Source organism: Carcharodon carcharias, chromosome 2 (assembly GCF_017639515.1).
Source record: "Carcharodon carcharias isolate sCarCar2 chromosome 2, sCarCar2.pri, whole genome shotgun sequence".
Taxonomy (NCBI): Eukaryota; Metazoa; Chordata; class Chondrichthyes; order Lamniformes; family Lamnidae; genus Carcharodon; species Carcharodon carcharias.
Genome location: NC_054468.1, coordinates 161192572 through 161208365, shown reverse-complemented (window position 1 = coordinate 161208365; position 15794 = coordinate 161192572). Strand labels below are relative to the sequence as shown.

At 42.9% G+C, this 15794-nt stretch overlaps 1 protein-coding gene across 1 annotated transcript in view; it reads right to left on the bottom strand.

Annotated features, from left to right (window-relative positions):
- Positions 1-15794, bottom strand: part of rps6ka2 (ribosomal protein S6 kinase, polypeptide 2) — a 240953-nt gene that overhangs the window by 66008 nt on the left and 159151 nt on the right. The window contains exon 12 of the mRNA XM_041206960.1: positions 2640-2770. Coding sequence (XP_041062894.1) covers positions 2640-2770 — 131 coding nt within the window. The remainder of the gene's footprint in view (positions 1-2639; positions 2771-15794) is intronic.

The window sequence follows — 15794 nt, the reverse complement described above, 5'->3', positions numbered from 1 at the left end:
ATTGTTGACTGCGGTGTAACTGGGCTTTTGTGTAATATGTTATTAATTACTGCTAAAAAGCCTCACAGATCCTGAAAGAGTAATGCTATATTTGTTGAATGTCAAAATTCTCCATTATGACAAGAAATTCCATGTGCATTTTCTAAGGTTTGTTTGTGATATTTTAGCTTCTACCTTAATCCTATGTATGCCTTCCAATTATTTATTTCAGTATCAATAAAAATTTAAAATGAAAAGTGACAAGATTCAGCTTTATTTTACTTTCTGGTTTGATGTCTGTGAGAATTCTCCATTGTGATTGGCTGCTTACTCTGCTTGATGATATCAGTGTTGTTGGACACTTGGAGATCCTCTTGACTTGGGGCCAGAAAAAAAATTACCATGGGCAGGAAAGGGGAAATCCAGATCCAGTGATTTTTGTAAGCTGTTTTCTTTGAGGTCAACAGTGAGTGCTATTGCTTGGGGACTGATCGCAAAATCCAGCTCAATATACTGCTATAATTACAGATCTTGCTGTAACAATATTTATAAAACATGGGGAGTGCTTTATATTAGAGATATTCATTTTAGACTTTTATCTTCCTTTAATCAAAAAGGAAACCCTAACAAAATATCATGAAGTATATTTTAATGATGGTGTGGAGGACAATTTCGTGGAATGCATACCGGATAGTTTTCTAGACCAGTTTTCCAAAGAGCCAACTAAGAAACAGGCTATTTCAGATCTACTATTGTGTAATGAGAAACGGTTAATTAATAACCTTGTAGTAAAGGAGCCTTTAAGGAAGAATGATCATAATAAAATAGCATTTTATATTGAGGTTGAAAGTGATTTAGCTATGTTGAAAACTAAAATCATAAATCTAAACAAAGCAGATTACATAGAAATGAGGGTTGAGTTGGCTAAGGTAGATTGAGGAACTGCATTACAAGATTAGATGGTAGACAAGCAATGGCTGGCATATAAAAAATTAATACATAATCTGCAACAAGTATACAGGCCGGTAAGCCACAAAAAACCCAAAGAGAAAGCGCTCAAACTCTGGCTCACAATAGGAGTTAAAAGATAGTATTAGATCAAAGGAAAATATGTCAAATGTTGCCACAAAGAGTAATAAGCCTAAGGACTGGGTCAATTTTAGAATATAGCATTTGAGGACCAAGACATTGATAAGGAAAGAGAAAAAGGAATATTAGAGTAGACCAGCAAGAAACATAAGAACAGATTACAAAAGCTTCTATAAGTATGAAAAAGTAAGAGGTTAGCAAAGGTAAATCTAGATGCCTTAGAGGCAGAGTCAAGGGAAGTTATAATGGAAAATAAGGAAGTCGCAGAGACATAAAATGAATACTTGTATCTGTCTTTTTGGTAGAAGACATAAAAAAAATCTGGTAATAATGAGGCATCAAAGTTCCCTGGAGAATCAGAAACTTAAAGAAATCAGTGTAAGTAAAGATATAGTACTGGGGCAATCAATGGGACTAAGTGATGAAAAATCCTCTGGAAATGACAACCTGTATCCTAAGGTTTCAATGTTAGTGGATACATTGCTTTTGATCTGCCAGAATTTCTTAGATTCTAGACCAGTTCCCAAGGATGGGAAGGTAGTAAACATAATCCCACTATTTAAGAAAGGAGCAAGAGGGAAAACAGGGAATAATAGGCCAGTTAGCCAAAGATCAGTCATAGGTAAAATAGTGGAAACTATTTTTGGGGACATGTAACAGGACATTTAGTAAGTCATAATATGATAAAGCAGCATTGACATGGATTTATGAAAGTGAAATGGTGTTTGACAAATCTTTATGCTTTACATAGCTAATCAAACTGCCAGTAATAGATATTCTGTCTGTAATATTTAACTCATCAGCTCCATTTGATGAGAATCCAAAAAAATATGATTTCACTATTAAAGGACTTCAAAAATTACCTTAAAAGTGTCCATAATTTTTGCACTATTAAATGTTAAGAAAACTACTGCAGCCAATCATAATAAGGATGTTATGTCAATTTTTGTGTTAATTGAACTTTTCAACTGTTAACATTTAAGTTATTCTTGAAGATGCTATTACTGTACAAGCAGGCTTTAGTTTCATTGCATCTTGAATAGTTTTGCAACTAATTTTGAGATTAAAAACTGAGTGCTATATGCAAATTTTGCAATTGATATTTTGGTTTGTGTTTAAAGAAGGCAGGTTATAACTTTTACTTTTATCAATGTTTAGCTGTATCTTTAGTTGAAGTCCACAAAATAGATATTCATCTTCATTAAATGCTTGTTTAGTATCTACTCTATGCCATAAGCAAGGCTCCTTATGAGAGGCACAGGATAATGTTCTGCTTGAATAATTAACAGCGTTTGATAAATCAGAAAATTCTGGGATTGTCACATTTAGTCTGCATCTACAAGATTTGTTTTCATACATCACCTTAGGGAAGAACAGAATCAAACCAGTTGCAGCCATCAAGCATTGTAAAAGATCCAGTATCCACAGCACTTAGCCTCTGCTACTGATCTGTTAACATTTCTGTAGACATTATATGGCACATTCTGCCCACTGAAAATATTATCAGAAAACAAGCTCCCCTTTAGGCTGCTCCAATGTTTTTAGTGTTAAGATCTTAAGAATTGCCAGACCTGCACAATTGAATGGTCAATCACTCGATGAGAATCAGGTTGTGTCTGCTCTTGGCCAAGGCTGGTAGCGACAAAACTGAAACCTCGGAAAAGCTGATGTGCATTGGCACTTGGAGGCACGCCGGGTGAGTCTGTGAAGAGAAAACCAAAAGATCAAATGAAGCAGTTGTTAAAGAACAAACAATAAAGTTCTATTGGGTAAGGCCTTGAGATGTGCTGTTTAACAGGACACTAATGAAGGTCAGTATCATAGTCATGGAGTAAGCTTGCAGCAGTGCCAGACCTATTATAATAATTTCAAATGCAAATTAACAACTGAAGCTCATTTTAAAAAGACTTCTTTCATAATATCTTATGACAAACATAGATCAGTTTATCTAATATATGTCTCTATCCAATACATGGCTTTCTGCTGGAATGCCAACATCATAATCCTCCTGATCCAGGGTATTTTGATTCAAAGACCGTCAAATTACTCTCTGCTCATGTGATAATTTGGGCTGAGAACAATTTAGTTGCTACCACATTCCTCAAAGACAAAAGGGTATTAGTCTTTATGCGTTCAGTCATTGATGTGGTAGCCTTTTGACCATGACACAGTTCAGCAATCAAATGTTCAGCATTCAAGAATTTGTGTGTTTTTTTTATTCTAATGGTTGTGGAAACAGCTATAGTTCAATGTTAAAGTTAACAATCCATTCAATGGCTTGAGCTGGTGCAGTGTAAATGGTTGTGATGCCACCACGAATGGATCTCTCTGGGCAGGAATTCAGTATATGAGTGATGGTCTGACTTGGATAGCCACAGTCACAATTTGAGCTGTTTCGCATGTTTCATCTTCCCTGGCCTGTTCTCTAGTGATTGAGGGTTGTCCAGACTTTCTATGGAAGGTTGAAAGCTGGGGCTTCAGCACTTGGGTCAGTTACCAGTTACAACATAGGAGGGAGACAGCAACCTTTAAGTGGCCCTTCTGTTAAAGTAAGTTTTCCAACTTAAAAAGCTGCGAGCTAATACTGGCCAGGATTTTCTGGCCCCGCTGGTGTTGAGCATCGTGGTGGTGGGGGTGGCCAATAGGCTGAGAAGGCCAAAAATCAGTTTCACACCAGCGTGAAAGCACAGTGGGATCATCCGATGGTGTTCACCATAGTGGAACGCCAATTCCACTGGAGGCCGGCATGAACCAGTTTTGCATCCTGCTAATGGGATACAAAGTAAGGCCCAACCGGAATCATCCCCCAACGCCAGATTTTCCATTATGCCAGTCGGAAAATATGCTGACCCAGAACAGCTCTGGGAAAATGTGATGTGCAGAAGTCAGAACTTATCATTAGGGCCTTGCTCAGATCGCAGACATCCTGAGAGGTAGGTGTAAGGGGGGGAGGAAGGTATAAGAGGAGTTGGGAGTGGGGGAAGGATTTGGAGGGTGATGGAGTCCAGGGAAGGAAGGAGTCCAGTGGGAGGAAGAAGTTCAGTTGTGGGGGGGGCGGGGAGGAAGGAGTAAGGGTGGAGGAGGGAGTAAGGGTGGAGGAGGGAGTAAGGGTGGAGGGGGGAGTAAGGGTGCAGGGGGGGAGGGGGATGTCCAGGTGAACGTGCAAGATCTGTGGAGTCAAAGATTGCCTCCTGGGGAATGTACTGAGGGTGGACATGGTGGGAGGGAATGGTAAGTATGAGAGGGGCAGAATGAGGCAGAAGGTGGGGGGATGAGGGTGCAACGGTAGCAGGAGAAGGAACAGCGAGAGTGATTGGTGGGAATTTGGAGGCAGACACAGAACCTGGGGGTGGGAAGCAGGAGGCTGGGTTGGTCAATGTGAATAGGGTAGGATTCTCAGGAAGGTAGGGAACATGCACGTTCAGTTGAACATCCTGGAACGTAAAGGGTTTGGGTTGGTAGGTGACGGGGGGGAAGGTGGAAGGTGATGCCAGGGGGTAAACAGTGATGGGAGAAAGGGCATGGGTGACTTGGGGAGGGAAAAGCACCGGGGAGCTTATGAGAAATTTGACTACAACCATGTTTTTCAAGTCAATAGTGAGCGGAGCGTAGTGTTGGACAAGGACAGGTGTAGCATGGGAGTGTGATCAGTGGGTGAACAGATCTGCAGGTCAGCTCAGGTGGACAACTGAAAGAGAAGCCCAGCAGGCAGCATTGAAAATGCTCGGGACATTGAGATGAGTGTGATGGATGAGGGCTCCACACTTGTGGGAAAATGCTCGCACAGGCTCCGAAAGGCCCTGCCACACACCCAATTCTCTCTCCAGAATCACTTCTGGTCTGGCTGTGGTCAGCTGAACTGCTAGTGGGGGGCGTGGGGTGCTGAAGATGGAGGGGGAGGACTCGCGAAGCCTGTCAATGAAACTGAAAGACAACATTACGCATTATTCAGTATATTTTCAGATTATGAAGTGACAAAATGTATTTACCCATGAAGCCACCTGTCATCAGAATTTCTTAACTTTTCCAGGCCTACCACTTCTCCTAGGTGCTGCCCTGACATCTGCAGCAGGGGTGAAGACAGCCTATGCAATAGTAGGCGCAATTGCCTCTGATGACTTCGGTGTGTGCCCTTTGGAGAGCTGACGCCTTGAGGCTTGCTTTCGCTGTTCTTCTGTGGGCCAGTTGCTCCCTCTGCGGTAACAGAGGGTGAGGTTGAGGAGGCCACAGGCAAAGGGGACCCAGAGGGAGTGGGCAGACCCTGAGATTCCTAAGTGGATTACTCAGGGATGTCCAGCTGCCTCTCCTCCTCCCTTCAGGCACCCGAGGGCCCCACCCAACTTCTTGGGGGAAGGGGCACCTGGAGCTACATTGAGGTGCCCCGTTTCCCTCTCACACTGCCACTGCAGGAACTCACCCATGGCTACCGTGATGGAGTCTGTGCACATCTCCATGTTTTGCTGGACCAGGGTCTCCACGGCACCTGCCATCCTACCCATGGAGACCTCCATACATGCGTATGTGCGCACCACTTCATTAGATAGCAGGTGGACGCACTCCTCCGACTCATATGCCACTCTGTTGAGGGCTTCCAACAGCTCTGCGTAATGTTCCTCCGCCTTCTGCTGACTCTCCATTATGAGTTGGAAGGCCAAATCCAGACACTCTTCATCTGACTTAGACCTCACAGATGCCTCTTCCCCAGCAGTCCTCTGAGTGTCAGGGAGCTCGGACAAACCTGCCTCCTGCTGTTGTCGACATGTGTCCATGTGGTAACCACCAGATTGTGAATGTGTGCCTGTTCTAGATCTAGGTCCCAATGAGGTGTGTGTCTGCACTGGTAGAGGGTGCGGGTAAGCGCTGTGACGGGTCTTCTAGGCTGCTTATTTCCAGCTCTTCAATGGAGGAGGTGTCCTCCTGGCTGAAGGTGAGGGCGTGGATGAGCTGAGGGACTGGCTGAGGGTATCAGGTGCTTGGCAGGGCTCCCTGTGAACCACAGTAGAGATAATTAGTACATGGCAGCAGAGTCAAAAGCAGGAGAGAGAGCACTCACAGTTGCGTTAAGAAGAGGGATGATGGGATGCAGGAACCTCATGGTTGCCACTGTCCTAACTGTCGTTGCAGGCACAGTCCACGTCCTCACCAGTCAGCGTGATGGCACACTCCTCAAAGTAAGTGAGGGGCCTAATCTGGGCCACTTCAACCCCGGTGGGACCTCTTCCTGCTGCTGTGAGCCAGCTTCCCTTGTATGTAATCAGATTGAGAGAGTGTGAGCAGGACGCATGGCACTGCATGGAATATTTGTTCAGTGAGCGGAGACATGGATGGGATGGAGACACAAACTCCAGAGGATATTAGCCTGATCGAGGTATGAGGGTGGGTGTGAGAGTTAGTGGTGTTGTCCCTTGAGGTGTGAGATGTGGATGTGTGATGGGTTTGTGTGTGCGAGAGTTGAGGGTGATGAGTTGGTTGACTTACACTGGAAGAATGGATGAGATCATTCATCCTCTTCCTGCACTGGATGGCTGACCTCCTGACCACCTCAGCCACCATCTCCTAGGCTGGATTTGTGAGTCTGGTGGAGCTCCTGTGGCCAGAGTGGGAGCGGAGGACATTGTGGCGGTCTTCCACTACACCCAACATGTGCCCCAGAGAGCCATCACTAAATTTGGGGGCTGCTGTCTTCTTTGCTTTCAGGGCCATCTATTGCCTGGAGCAATCTTGGTCTGAAGACATGAAGTAGGCATGCGCCCTGGTGCACTTTAAATATGGTGCCCGGAGCGATGAAGCAATGAGGTCACAGCATGGCGAGAAATCTGAGCCCGCCTGTCAGCGATCCGGCAAGTTGCCTGTGAATGCATTATTGATGAGGCGGGATGCGCTGGGAGTGGGATGACACGGCACAAAAAGCTGTCATTGCAGCCGGTGGGTAAAACATCTATTTTCCTGCCTGCTACTGCAGTTTTGTGTGAATCTGAGATGATTCTATCCACTGTCAAGGTGACTGAACCCCAGTCACTGGCAGTAAGGCAGTAAAAACCCATTGGAAAATGGATTCTCTTAGGGCCAACAAATTTGTGTGGCAACTTTTGACTTGCTGTTGGATTGGTTTCTAAACGCCGATGTCCCACCTGTTCTTACAATTCATCTTGCATTCACATGGCATGTTGGATCTACATTTTTCTGAATCTGATATCCATTTGGGAAACCAATGGGGAGAAAAAATGTGAACACAACCTAAGGGTGCTGTGTGCTGAACTCACTTCTAAAATGCAACCAACGCCAAATTGGGTTTGGTAATTTTTGGGCATCTTGATGATGCTCGCCTGAAACAGGTGCAGGGCCCCCTGCAGATGCTAACCATGGATTTAATGGCTGTTTTAGGATCCTGATCTGACATTGATCAAAAAGTTTGGTGGCGTTTACATTGTGCAAGCCAGTTTTCCCAGGTCTACAGTGGCTTAACCAAAAGTAAAGGGATTACTGAAGACAAGGTGGGTAATTTGCTTCTTGCTATTCACCTTAATGTGGAGCCAGTAGGAGCTGGAACATAGGAACATACAAAATAGGAGCAGAAGTAGGCCTTTCAAGCCTGCTCCATCATTCAATAAGATCATGACTGATCTGTTTCGAGTTCTACTTCCCATCTATCCCAGATAACCTTTGATACCCTTGCCTAACAAGAATTTATCTGTGATATTTGAATTTTACACATCAGTGTAAGACTTTTCATTTTCATTAATAGACTTAAATCTCACACAGTCAGTAACATTGATACTCTTACTTCCCAATCTTACAGTGCCATTATAAGTGATCCAACCTCACACTGTTCCTACAGATCTCCAGACTCTGCCATTAACATAGATAATCCCAGCTGATATTCCTAATGGAATGCACCAAAGAGCTTCAAAGAATAATGCATCTATTTTGAACCATTACTTTCCGATTGTAATCAAGCTGCTGCAATACCAAATGTCTTAGGAAACAATGTAGATTTGGTAGAATAAAATCCTTGAAGGTAAAAGAAGCTCTAAGATATATGATATGGCACAGTGACTATGAATAATATACATGTTAGCATTGTGGCTTGGTAAATCAGGCAATCCTACTGTCTAATAATGCCAGTTCTAACATTCCACCAGAAATCTGCTAGAAAAAGAGAATGTAGTTACCAGAGAACACAGAAAGAAATTACTGAAATCCTGACATCCGCATATAATACAAAGAATAATTCATGCCTGTGTTATAAGGCTGTTGCAAGTCGAGAGATCACATTACAAACCTACACAATCAAAGTTCAACCAATTTATTCATGTTCATTCAACCCCGAGGTGTGTAACCATTTTGAAGGTTGTCTAATAAAAAAATAGAGTTCTGCCCTCTTGGAGTATATACAGGTTTTATTTTTAGCCAAATACTTTCCACTGTTCATCTGTATTTTTACATAATAGCAGTTTTGTCAGTCTACTGTGGTTACTTTCTCCTCATCTATTCAAAGATAGCCTTACCCAAATTCAAAAATCTTGGTTGTGTATCACCCTTCTTCCTCTCAAAACTCATACTGCATTTTATTATGTTATAGTCACTGTTGGATGTTCCTTCACTGATAGATTATTGACTAAGTAAGGCTCATTACTGATCACTAAATCTAATATGCCCAGTTCTCCTATTGATTCATAATTGGCCCAGAAATCTGTCTTGAATGCACTCAAGAAATTCGCTGCCTTTGGGACAGAAGCTATCCTATATTTCCCAATCTATGGGAAAATTGAAGTTTCCCATCACAACCACTCTACTTTTGAAAGAACTTCTCTTTTAATGTTCACATATCCTGCTACTTTATCACTGCTGTTAGGAAGTCAGTAGACAACTCCCAAAGCCTTGCAATTCTTCCATTCCTCAATTCTACTCAGAATGTGTGGAATTTTCCAGTACTGACACCGCACGGACTGCAGTGGTTCAAGAATGCAACTCAGCACCACTTCTCAAGGGCAATTAGGGATGGGCAATAAATGCTGGCCTAGCCAGCAACGCTGACACCCCATGAAAGAATAACAAAAAAAATTGTGTAACTGAAGCATGGAGTACTTGATTCAGGAATTCCTCACCCTGCCTTTGTCGGAGTATTGCTGTCCAGTCCATTGTCTCTGATCTGGATTGATTCAAGCCAGAGAACTTCCCTTTTCAAGTTTCCTATGTCCTAGCTGTCATGGTGGACATCTGTGTGGACACTGTAAGAAGGCCTGATAACTCCTGAGGGCAGGATCTGCAGAACCCACACCATCAGTATCACTTCAATGGGGGACTCCTGCCATATTGTCCAACATGTTGGGTGGCACACTTCTGGCTAGAAATGTGCATGTAACCCTGCCCATCATATTGGGGTCTTAGTAGGCCTGTTAGTGCAGGGAATAAAGGCTGCTGTGGGGGCAAATTTCTATTCCATTCAACTTTATGAATTAGTGATTTTATAATTCTAGCCCCCAAGTGCCCCTCAAAAACATTGAAGAAGATTGCAGAAACAGATAGAATGAAGGAAGGGTGTTATATTCACATCATAGCAAACATGCCTTTGTTTGTAGATTTGGTGAGACAGAATTTACCAGAAGAGAAAGCCTGCAATAAAATACAAGGGTTATCTGCACTCCAGTGGGTTACTGTTTTCATTTATTTATTTCAGAATAAACACTTTGGATTTGTATTCACCACCAGCCAGTCAGACATCAGGATGTTTTCAGCAACCAACTCCTTTGTTCACTTCGAAAGCACAATGTCACTTTGATTTTGTGGATACACTGTGTGCAAGCCACAGTGCTAAAAACCTTGATAGATGTTGAAATCACAATTGTCCCTTTAAACTCTTTCTCAATACAGGAACAGGTTAACAACCTGTTAATTTTTAACATTAAACATCATCAAATTTCAAGTTAAGGCTTCTATGTATGAGTTTTATGAGCATTCACTGGACTATTACTTTAATTTATTCTCTTCTTTTCCCCAAATAGGTCTCCCCCTGCTCCCCATCACAGCTTGAGAAGACCAAGCCTCTCTCTGTGCTAATCTGAAGCCATGCAGCAGTGGTTCATAAAAAGCAACTTGTCAATTGTTATGATATTTGCATATTTTGCATAATGGAGTTTAAAGTTTAGGAAAAACAACAAACTGACCCACAAGACCAAGTTGCTTATCTACAAGGCCTGTATTCTCAGCATATCATTGTATGGCAGCAAAACCCTGACAGCTTGCATCTACCAAGAAAAAAGGCTCAATAACTCCCATCTCTGGTGTCTACAATGCATGTGTGGCATCACGTGGAAAGATTAAGTCACCAATGAAGCAATATTTCCTCAGGCAAACATGTTGAACATGTTAGCGCTAATCAAGCTGGCTTGGGCATGTGCACAGGATGGAAGATGGACGCACCCCCAAGGATATGCTATATGGGGTGCTAGCCCATGCCAAGAGACCAGCAGGGTGTCCAAAGCTCCAATTCAAGGCTGCTGTCAAAAGAGACAGGGGAAAGCCCGAAACATCAATCACAACAAGTGGGAAACTCTAGCTGATGATCAATGCAAATGGCGAAACTAGCTTTGGATAGGAATTCGCCATTGGTTTCAGATATTTCAAACCCTATGAACAAGGCATCACCAGCAAGGGACAGTTTCATCTCTAGCACTTGTGACAGACTTTGTCTTTCTATATTTGGCTTGTTCAGCCATCAAAAGAAGTGCAGCAGATGATTTCACCTGATCAAACCAAAGTTCTGAGGCTACATTCTCATCATCTCTAGCAGCTGGAAGAACGTCAGTCTGCTGGTTAGAGTAGATAAAAAGACACCCAGGAAGATGTTAGCCTGATAACCTCTAGCTTTCTGGGAGGAAACTAGTGTAATCTGAGGATCAGAAGGTGAGAAATAGGACAGAAACCCATTAATGTTGGATCCCAGCCAGCTCTTCTGCTTCAAACATACTGTGAAGCTCTCCTTGAAGCATGGCAACAGTGACCTCAATGACTGGGATGATTGAGAGATGAGGCTGCTAATCATTCAAAATGGCAACAATTTATCCATCAAGATGAATCATGCTTTGGGTTCCAAAGTCTTAATGACCAGGCAGCATGGTGGCAGAGAAGGAAAGGAAAGAAAGCAAATCCTACACTCCCTATCTCACTGCCTTGTGGATTGACCTTCCCCATGTGCCCAAAGATATATGGTTCAATAATTGGCCTGTTCAACCACATGAAGATCATGGCAGAAACTTCTGACTCTGAGTAGACGTCATCCTTGAATTGAGGTAACAACCAATGATGAAGATTGCTGGATTCCAGCAATAATTCCATCAGGGCCGCGGGGAAGTGAAATAAATGAAGAAAGCAAACAAAATGCAACATGTGAAATTATCTCACAGTCATGCAAATGAAGACAATATGCCATATGACTGAATTTCCATCATTTGTGCCTTTGTGATATTTGGATCTATGAGATACATCTAGCATTACTAGGGGCTGAAATTTGCGCTGAGCGGGTGTGCCTGTGTGCACCTGACTCACTCGATTGTAAAATGATGCATGATAATGTCTGGCAAGTGTCCTGACGTCATTACGCACTCGCGCAATATTTCAGTCAGCAGGCGCGTGCGGGAATCGGCAGCGCACCCACCGACAATTAACAGGCCTATTAATGCCATTAAAGTAATAATTAAATGAAATTTTTTGCTGCCGTCCAACCGTAGGCCTTTGGATTTTGTAGGAAACCTCATCCATGGGAGGGATGAGGTTCCCAACAGCAAATAAAAATTAAAATAAAGTTTTTAAATTTCATTCATAATATGTCTCTGCTCATGTGACAGAGGGGACATGTTTTTAACATTGCTTAAGTTTTTAATTTTGAGGTTATAAATCTTCAGCTCCCTGAGGCAGCTCTGTGCCTCAGGGAGCTTTCATTGCGTGCACTTGCCGCATGTGCAAACTTCCACGCTCACCCTCCTCCCGATCCCAGCCCAGAAGCACTGAGCACTGCCGCACACGTTTCACGCTGGCTGGTCATTAATTGGCCAACCAGCGTGAAGTCGATGTTGGGGCACGATTGTGGGCAGCTGTCAGTTTTGCGACTGCTCCCAGGCCCGCCCACCACGCCAACCTGACAAGGTGAAAATCCTGGCCTGTGTATTTGGCAGGGCGTTTCAAGTTTGAAAGGCCAGTTTCTCAAAAGTAATTTATCACCAAGCAATCAACTGCTTTTGACAACCCTGAAAATAAAACCTTGGGAAGTTGACATTTCTTTTTGTACTTGCCAGACTGGGAAGATATGTGGGCATCAGGGTGGAGACAGAAGAAGCTGTTACAACACACTCTGCATGTATTAGGTGGCCTCAGAGCACAGCTGAGGTAGGATTGCAGAGGAGAACCCAGATTCAAGTCCCACTAGCTGGCTGCCAGCAACTGGAATATATAGAAATTAGATTTATTTTTTAAAGATTATGTTTTAAATTCATGTGAGAACCAAGTGTTAATAATAAAAGTTCACCATAAGCTTCATGCGCTTGGAAGAATTACGATACATTGGTATTCACCACATCAGGAGAGACCAACAGAATTAAAGTTGACTTCACTGGAGGAAAGAAGATTGAGAGAAGATATGACCTTGTTTTTAAGGAGGTACATGTGGAGTGAGAGACAAGGATTATGTCAATGCAAGCACATTATTTGATTAGCACAAATGTGGAGAAAAAAAATTATATAAGCACAAAATGAACAAGTTAGAGATTATACAGAAGGTTCTCATCAAAATCAGTTCACAATGGGCAGGATTTTACGTTTTGTCAGGCGGGTGCATGCCCGACCCGATCAGGCGCAAAATCACACGCCTGATGTTGGGCAAACATCCTGACATTATCGCGCACCCTCGTGAAGTTTCAGTCGGCAGGTGCGCGAGAGTCAGCAGCACACCCGCCAACAATTAAAAAGCCTATTAAGGCCCTTAAGCAATTAATTAATTTGTATTTTTCGCTGCCCGTCCAATCTTATGGTTGGCGGGCGGGCGAATAGGCCAGGCGGCCTTTGCATTTTTCACAAAACCTCATCCACAGGTGGTATGAGGCTTCCAACGGTAAATAAAAAACACACAAAGATTTTTCAACTTCTTTTTAAACATGTCCCACTTCATGTGACTGGGTCACATGTGGGGACATGTTTATATCATTTATTAAATCTTTAATTTCCTTTCACCAAATCTGTAGCTCCCTGAGGCAGCACTGCGCCCTCAGGGATCTGTCAGCATGCTCTCCCCTGCACATGCGCAGACATCTGTGCTCACCCTCCTCCTGCCCCACCCCCGCAGCGCTGGGCCTTTCAGCGCACCTTTCACATTGGCTGGCTTTTAATTGACCAGCCAGCATGAAATCGCGGTCGGGGCTTGTTCGCCGACAGAGATCGGTTTTGCAGCAGCTCCCGGATCCGCCCGCCACGCCCGCTTGACGAAGGGAAAATCCTGCCCAATGTATTGATTAACATCTCCATGAAAGAGCAGACGTTACAATCCCAGCTGATGTTAATACTGGACAAGTCAGATCCCAGCGTGAAACCTGGCTTGATAGAACCCTTAACTTATTTTTAGAAACGCTGGAGGAAAGTTATTCAACAAATTCACAGGAGTCTGCTTATGAACTTTAAACACGAAGAATAAAATATTTATTAAAACAAGAAAAATGAACCATATTACACCGGTCAAAAATTTTGGAAAGATCTCAATACAAACACAAGAAGACGATTCAAATTCACACTATTATTTTACTCCAGAAATATTTTTTACAGGCACATAAACCAGTGAAGAGTTACCACCAGCTTGATACAAAAGCTTCTCACTTGAGACTGGCACAGTTATAAATGGTCTTCTTCTGGTGAATTCCTGAGCTTTCACTCGATGCTTTTCACCCAACTCGTATCTCTCCCTGAGACACCCGAAGCCACTCTCTAAACTCACTGTTTCTTCAACTTCAGAGCAAACAAATGAGTTCCCTAAACTCAATCTTCCAGTAGCTCCTCTGCTAAACTGATCACTTTACTGTGTTTCAGTCAGTTACTATCCCCAATAGCCTTGTAGCTTTTCTTAGTAGAGAGCTTAAAATTCCTTTCCTCTCTCTCTCTCTGACACACACTGAACTCTCTTTTCTGTCCTTTCTCTGTGTCTGTGTCACTTGACCACTGTCGCTAGGCAACAGTAAATTTTCTACTTTTTTTCCCCAGATTCACTGAACTTTTAACCTTTTTTAACTCACCTTTTAAACTTCAGGGGCTGCATCTTCCGGTCGGCGAGCGGGGGGGGCCAGGGCCCGCTCGCTGATGCGTAAAATGATGCAGGATGACATCGGGCAGGCATCTCAATGTCACCCACGTCGGCCCCCCAACCTGTCAATGGTCACTTAAGGCCATTAATAAAGTAATTGAGGTAATCAATGGAAATAAGGTTGGCGGGCAGGCCAGGAGCCCTGGCGGGCTTCTGAATAAACATGAAACCTCATCCACGGGCAAGATGAGGTTTGATGAGGGACTTTAAATATTTACAAAATGTTGAAATAAAAGAAATTGACATGTCCCAGCGCATATGACAGTGTCACATGAGGGGACATAACTGGAATTTTTTTCTCACAACTTCTAAAAATTTTTGAAACTTCCAGCGATCTCCCTGAGGTGAAACCTAGCCTCAGAGAGATCTGTGTGTCCTTTCACAGGCATGCGCGAAAGGGCACAATCCCGGCTCAGGGAATCCCCTCCCGCCCGCACAGGGAGCACACAGCACTTCTGAGCGGACATCATGCTGGGCAGGCCTTAATTGGGATCCATCGGTAGCCCGCTCACCTGCTCCTGCACATTCCCCCTGATGGGGGGAAAATGTTGCCCCAGAGGTTGTAAAACCTCATCAATACGAACAATCCCCAAAGACCTGACCTTTTAGTCAGGAGTCCATCCAGACTTCCAAGCATCAAGGCCCACAAACAAACTAAATGAAATTGAAACCATATATGTATTTATATATATATATATATATACACACACAACTTAAAAATTATATATGGTCTATAATACTTGCTCAGGAACAATGGACAGAATGTTATTTTGACATAACAACTGTGATCAAATGTTCTATGCAACATAATGGTTCACGAGGAGTCATCTGTGAAATACAACAGGGCATGTATAAATAATGCAGGCTGAGAAGGCTAAATAGTACACCTGCGTCTTTCTATATTACTTTTTGAGTGAAATGCTGCAAAACTGTCCTTCAGAAGATTAAATAAATTAGGCCAAATAATTAATAGAGCAGATTTTATGTGGTAGGAATTGCTTTGATGAGGGAAATCAACTTTTTTCCCGTTTTACAGATGTTTTAACTACGAAGAAATATAGCTGATGAATATTAGTTTCATAGAATATTAATTAAATTCTTACTCTTTTGGTCTACAGTTGCTGACAGGAATCCTAAGTGGTCAATGGTAGTCTCACATGTGGTGACTTTCTCAAAGCTTCCATGTAAATGCTCATTGAGGGTAACGCACTGCTATTAAGCTGGTATGAAACAACTCAACCTCCACTGTCCTTCAGAAGATTAAATAAATTAGGCCAAGTAATTAATAGAGCAGATTTTATGTGGTAGGAATTGCTTTGATGAGGGAAATCAACTTTTTTCCCGTTTTATAGATGTTTTAACTACGAAGAAATATAGCTGATGA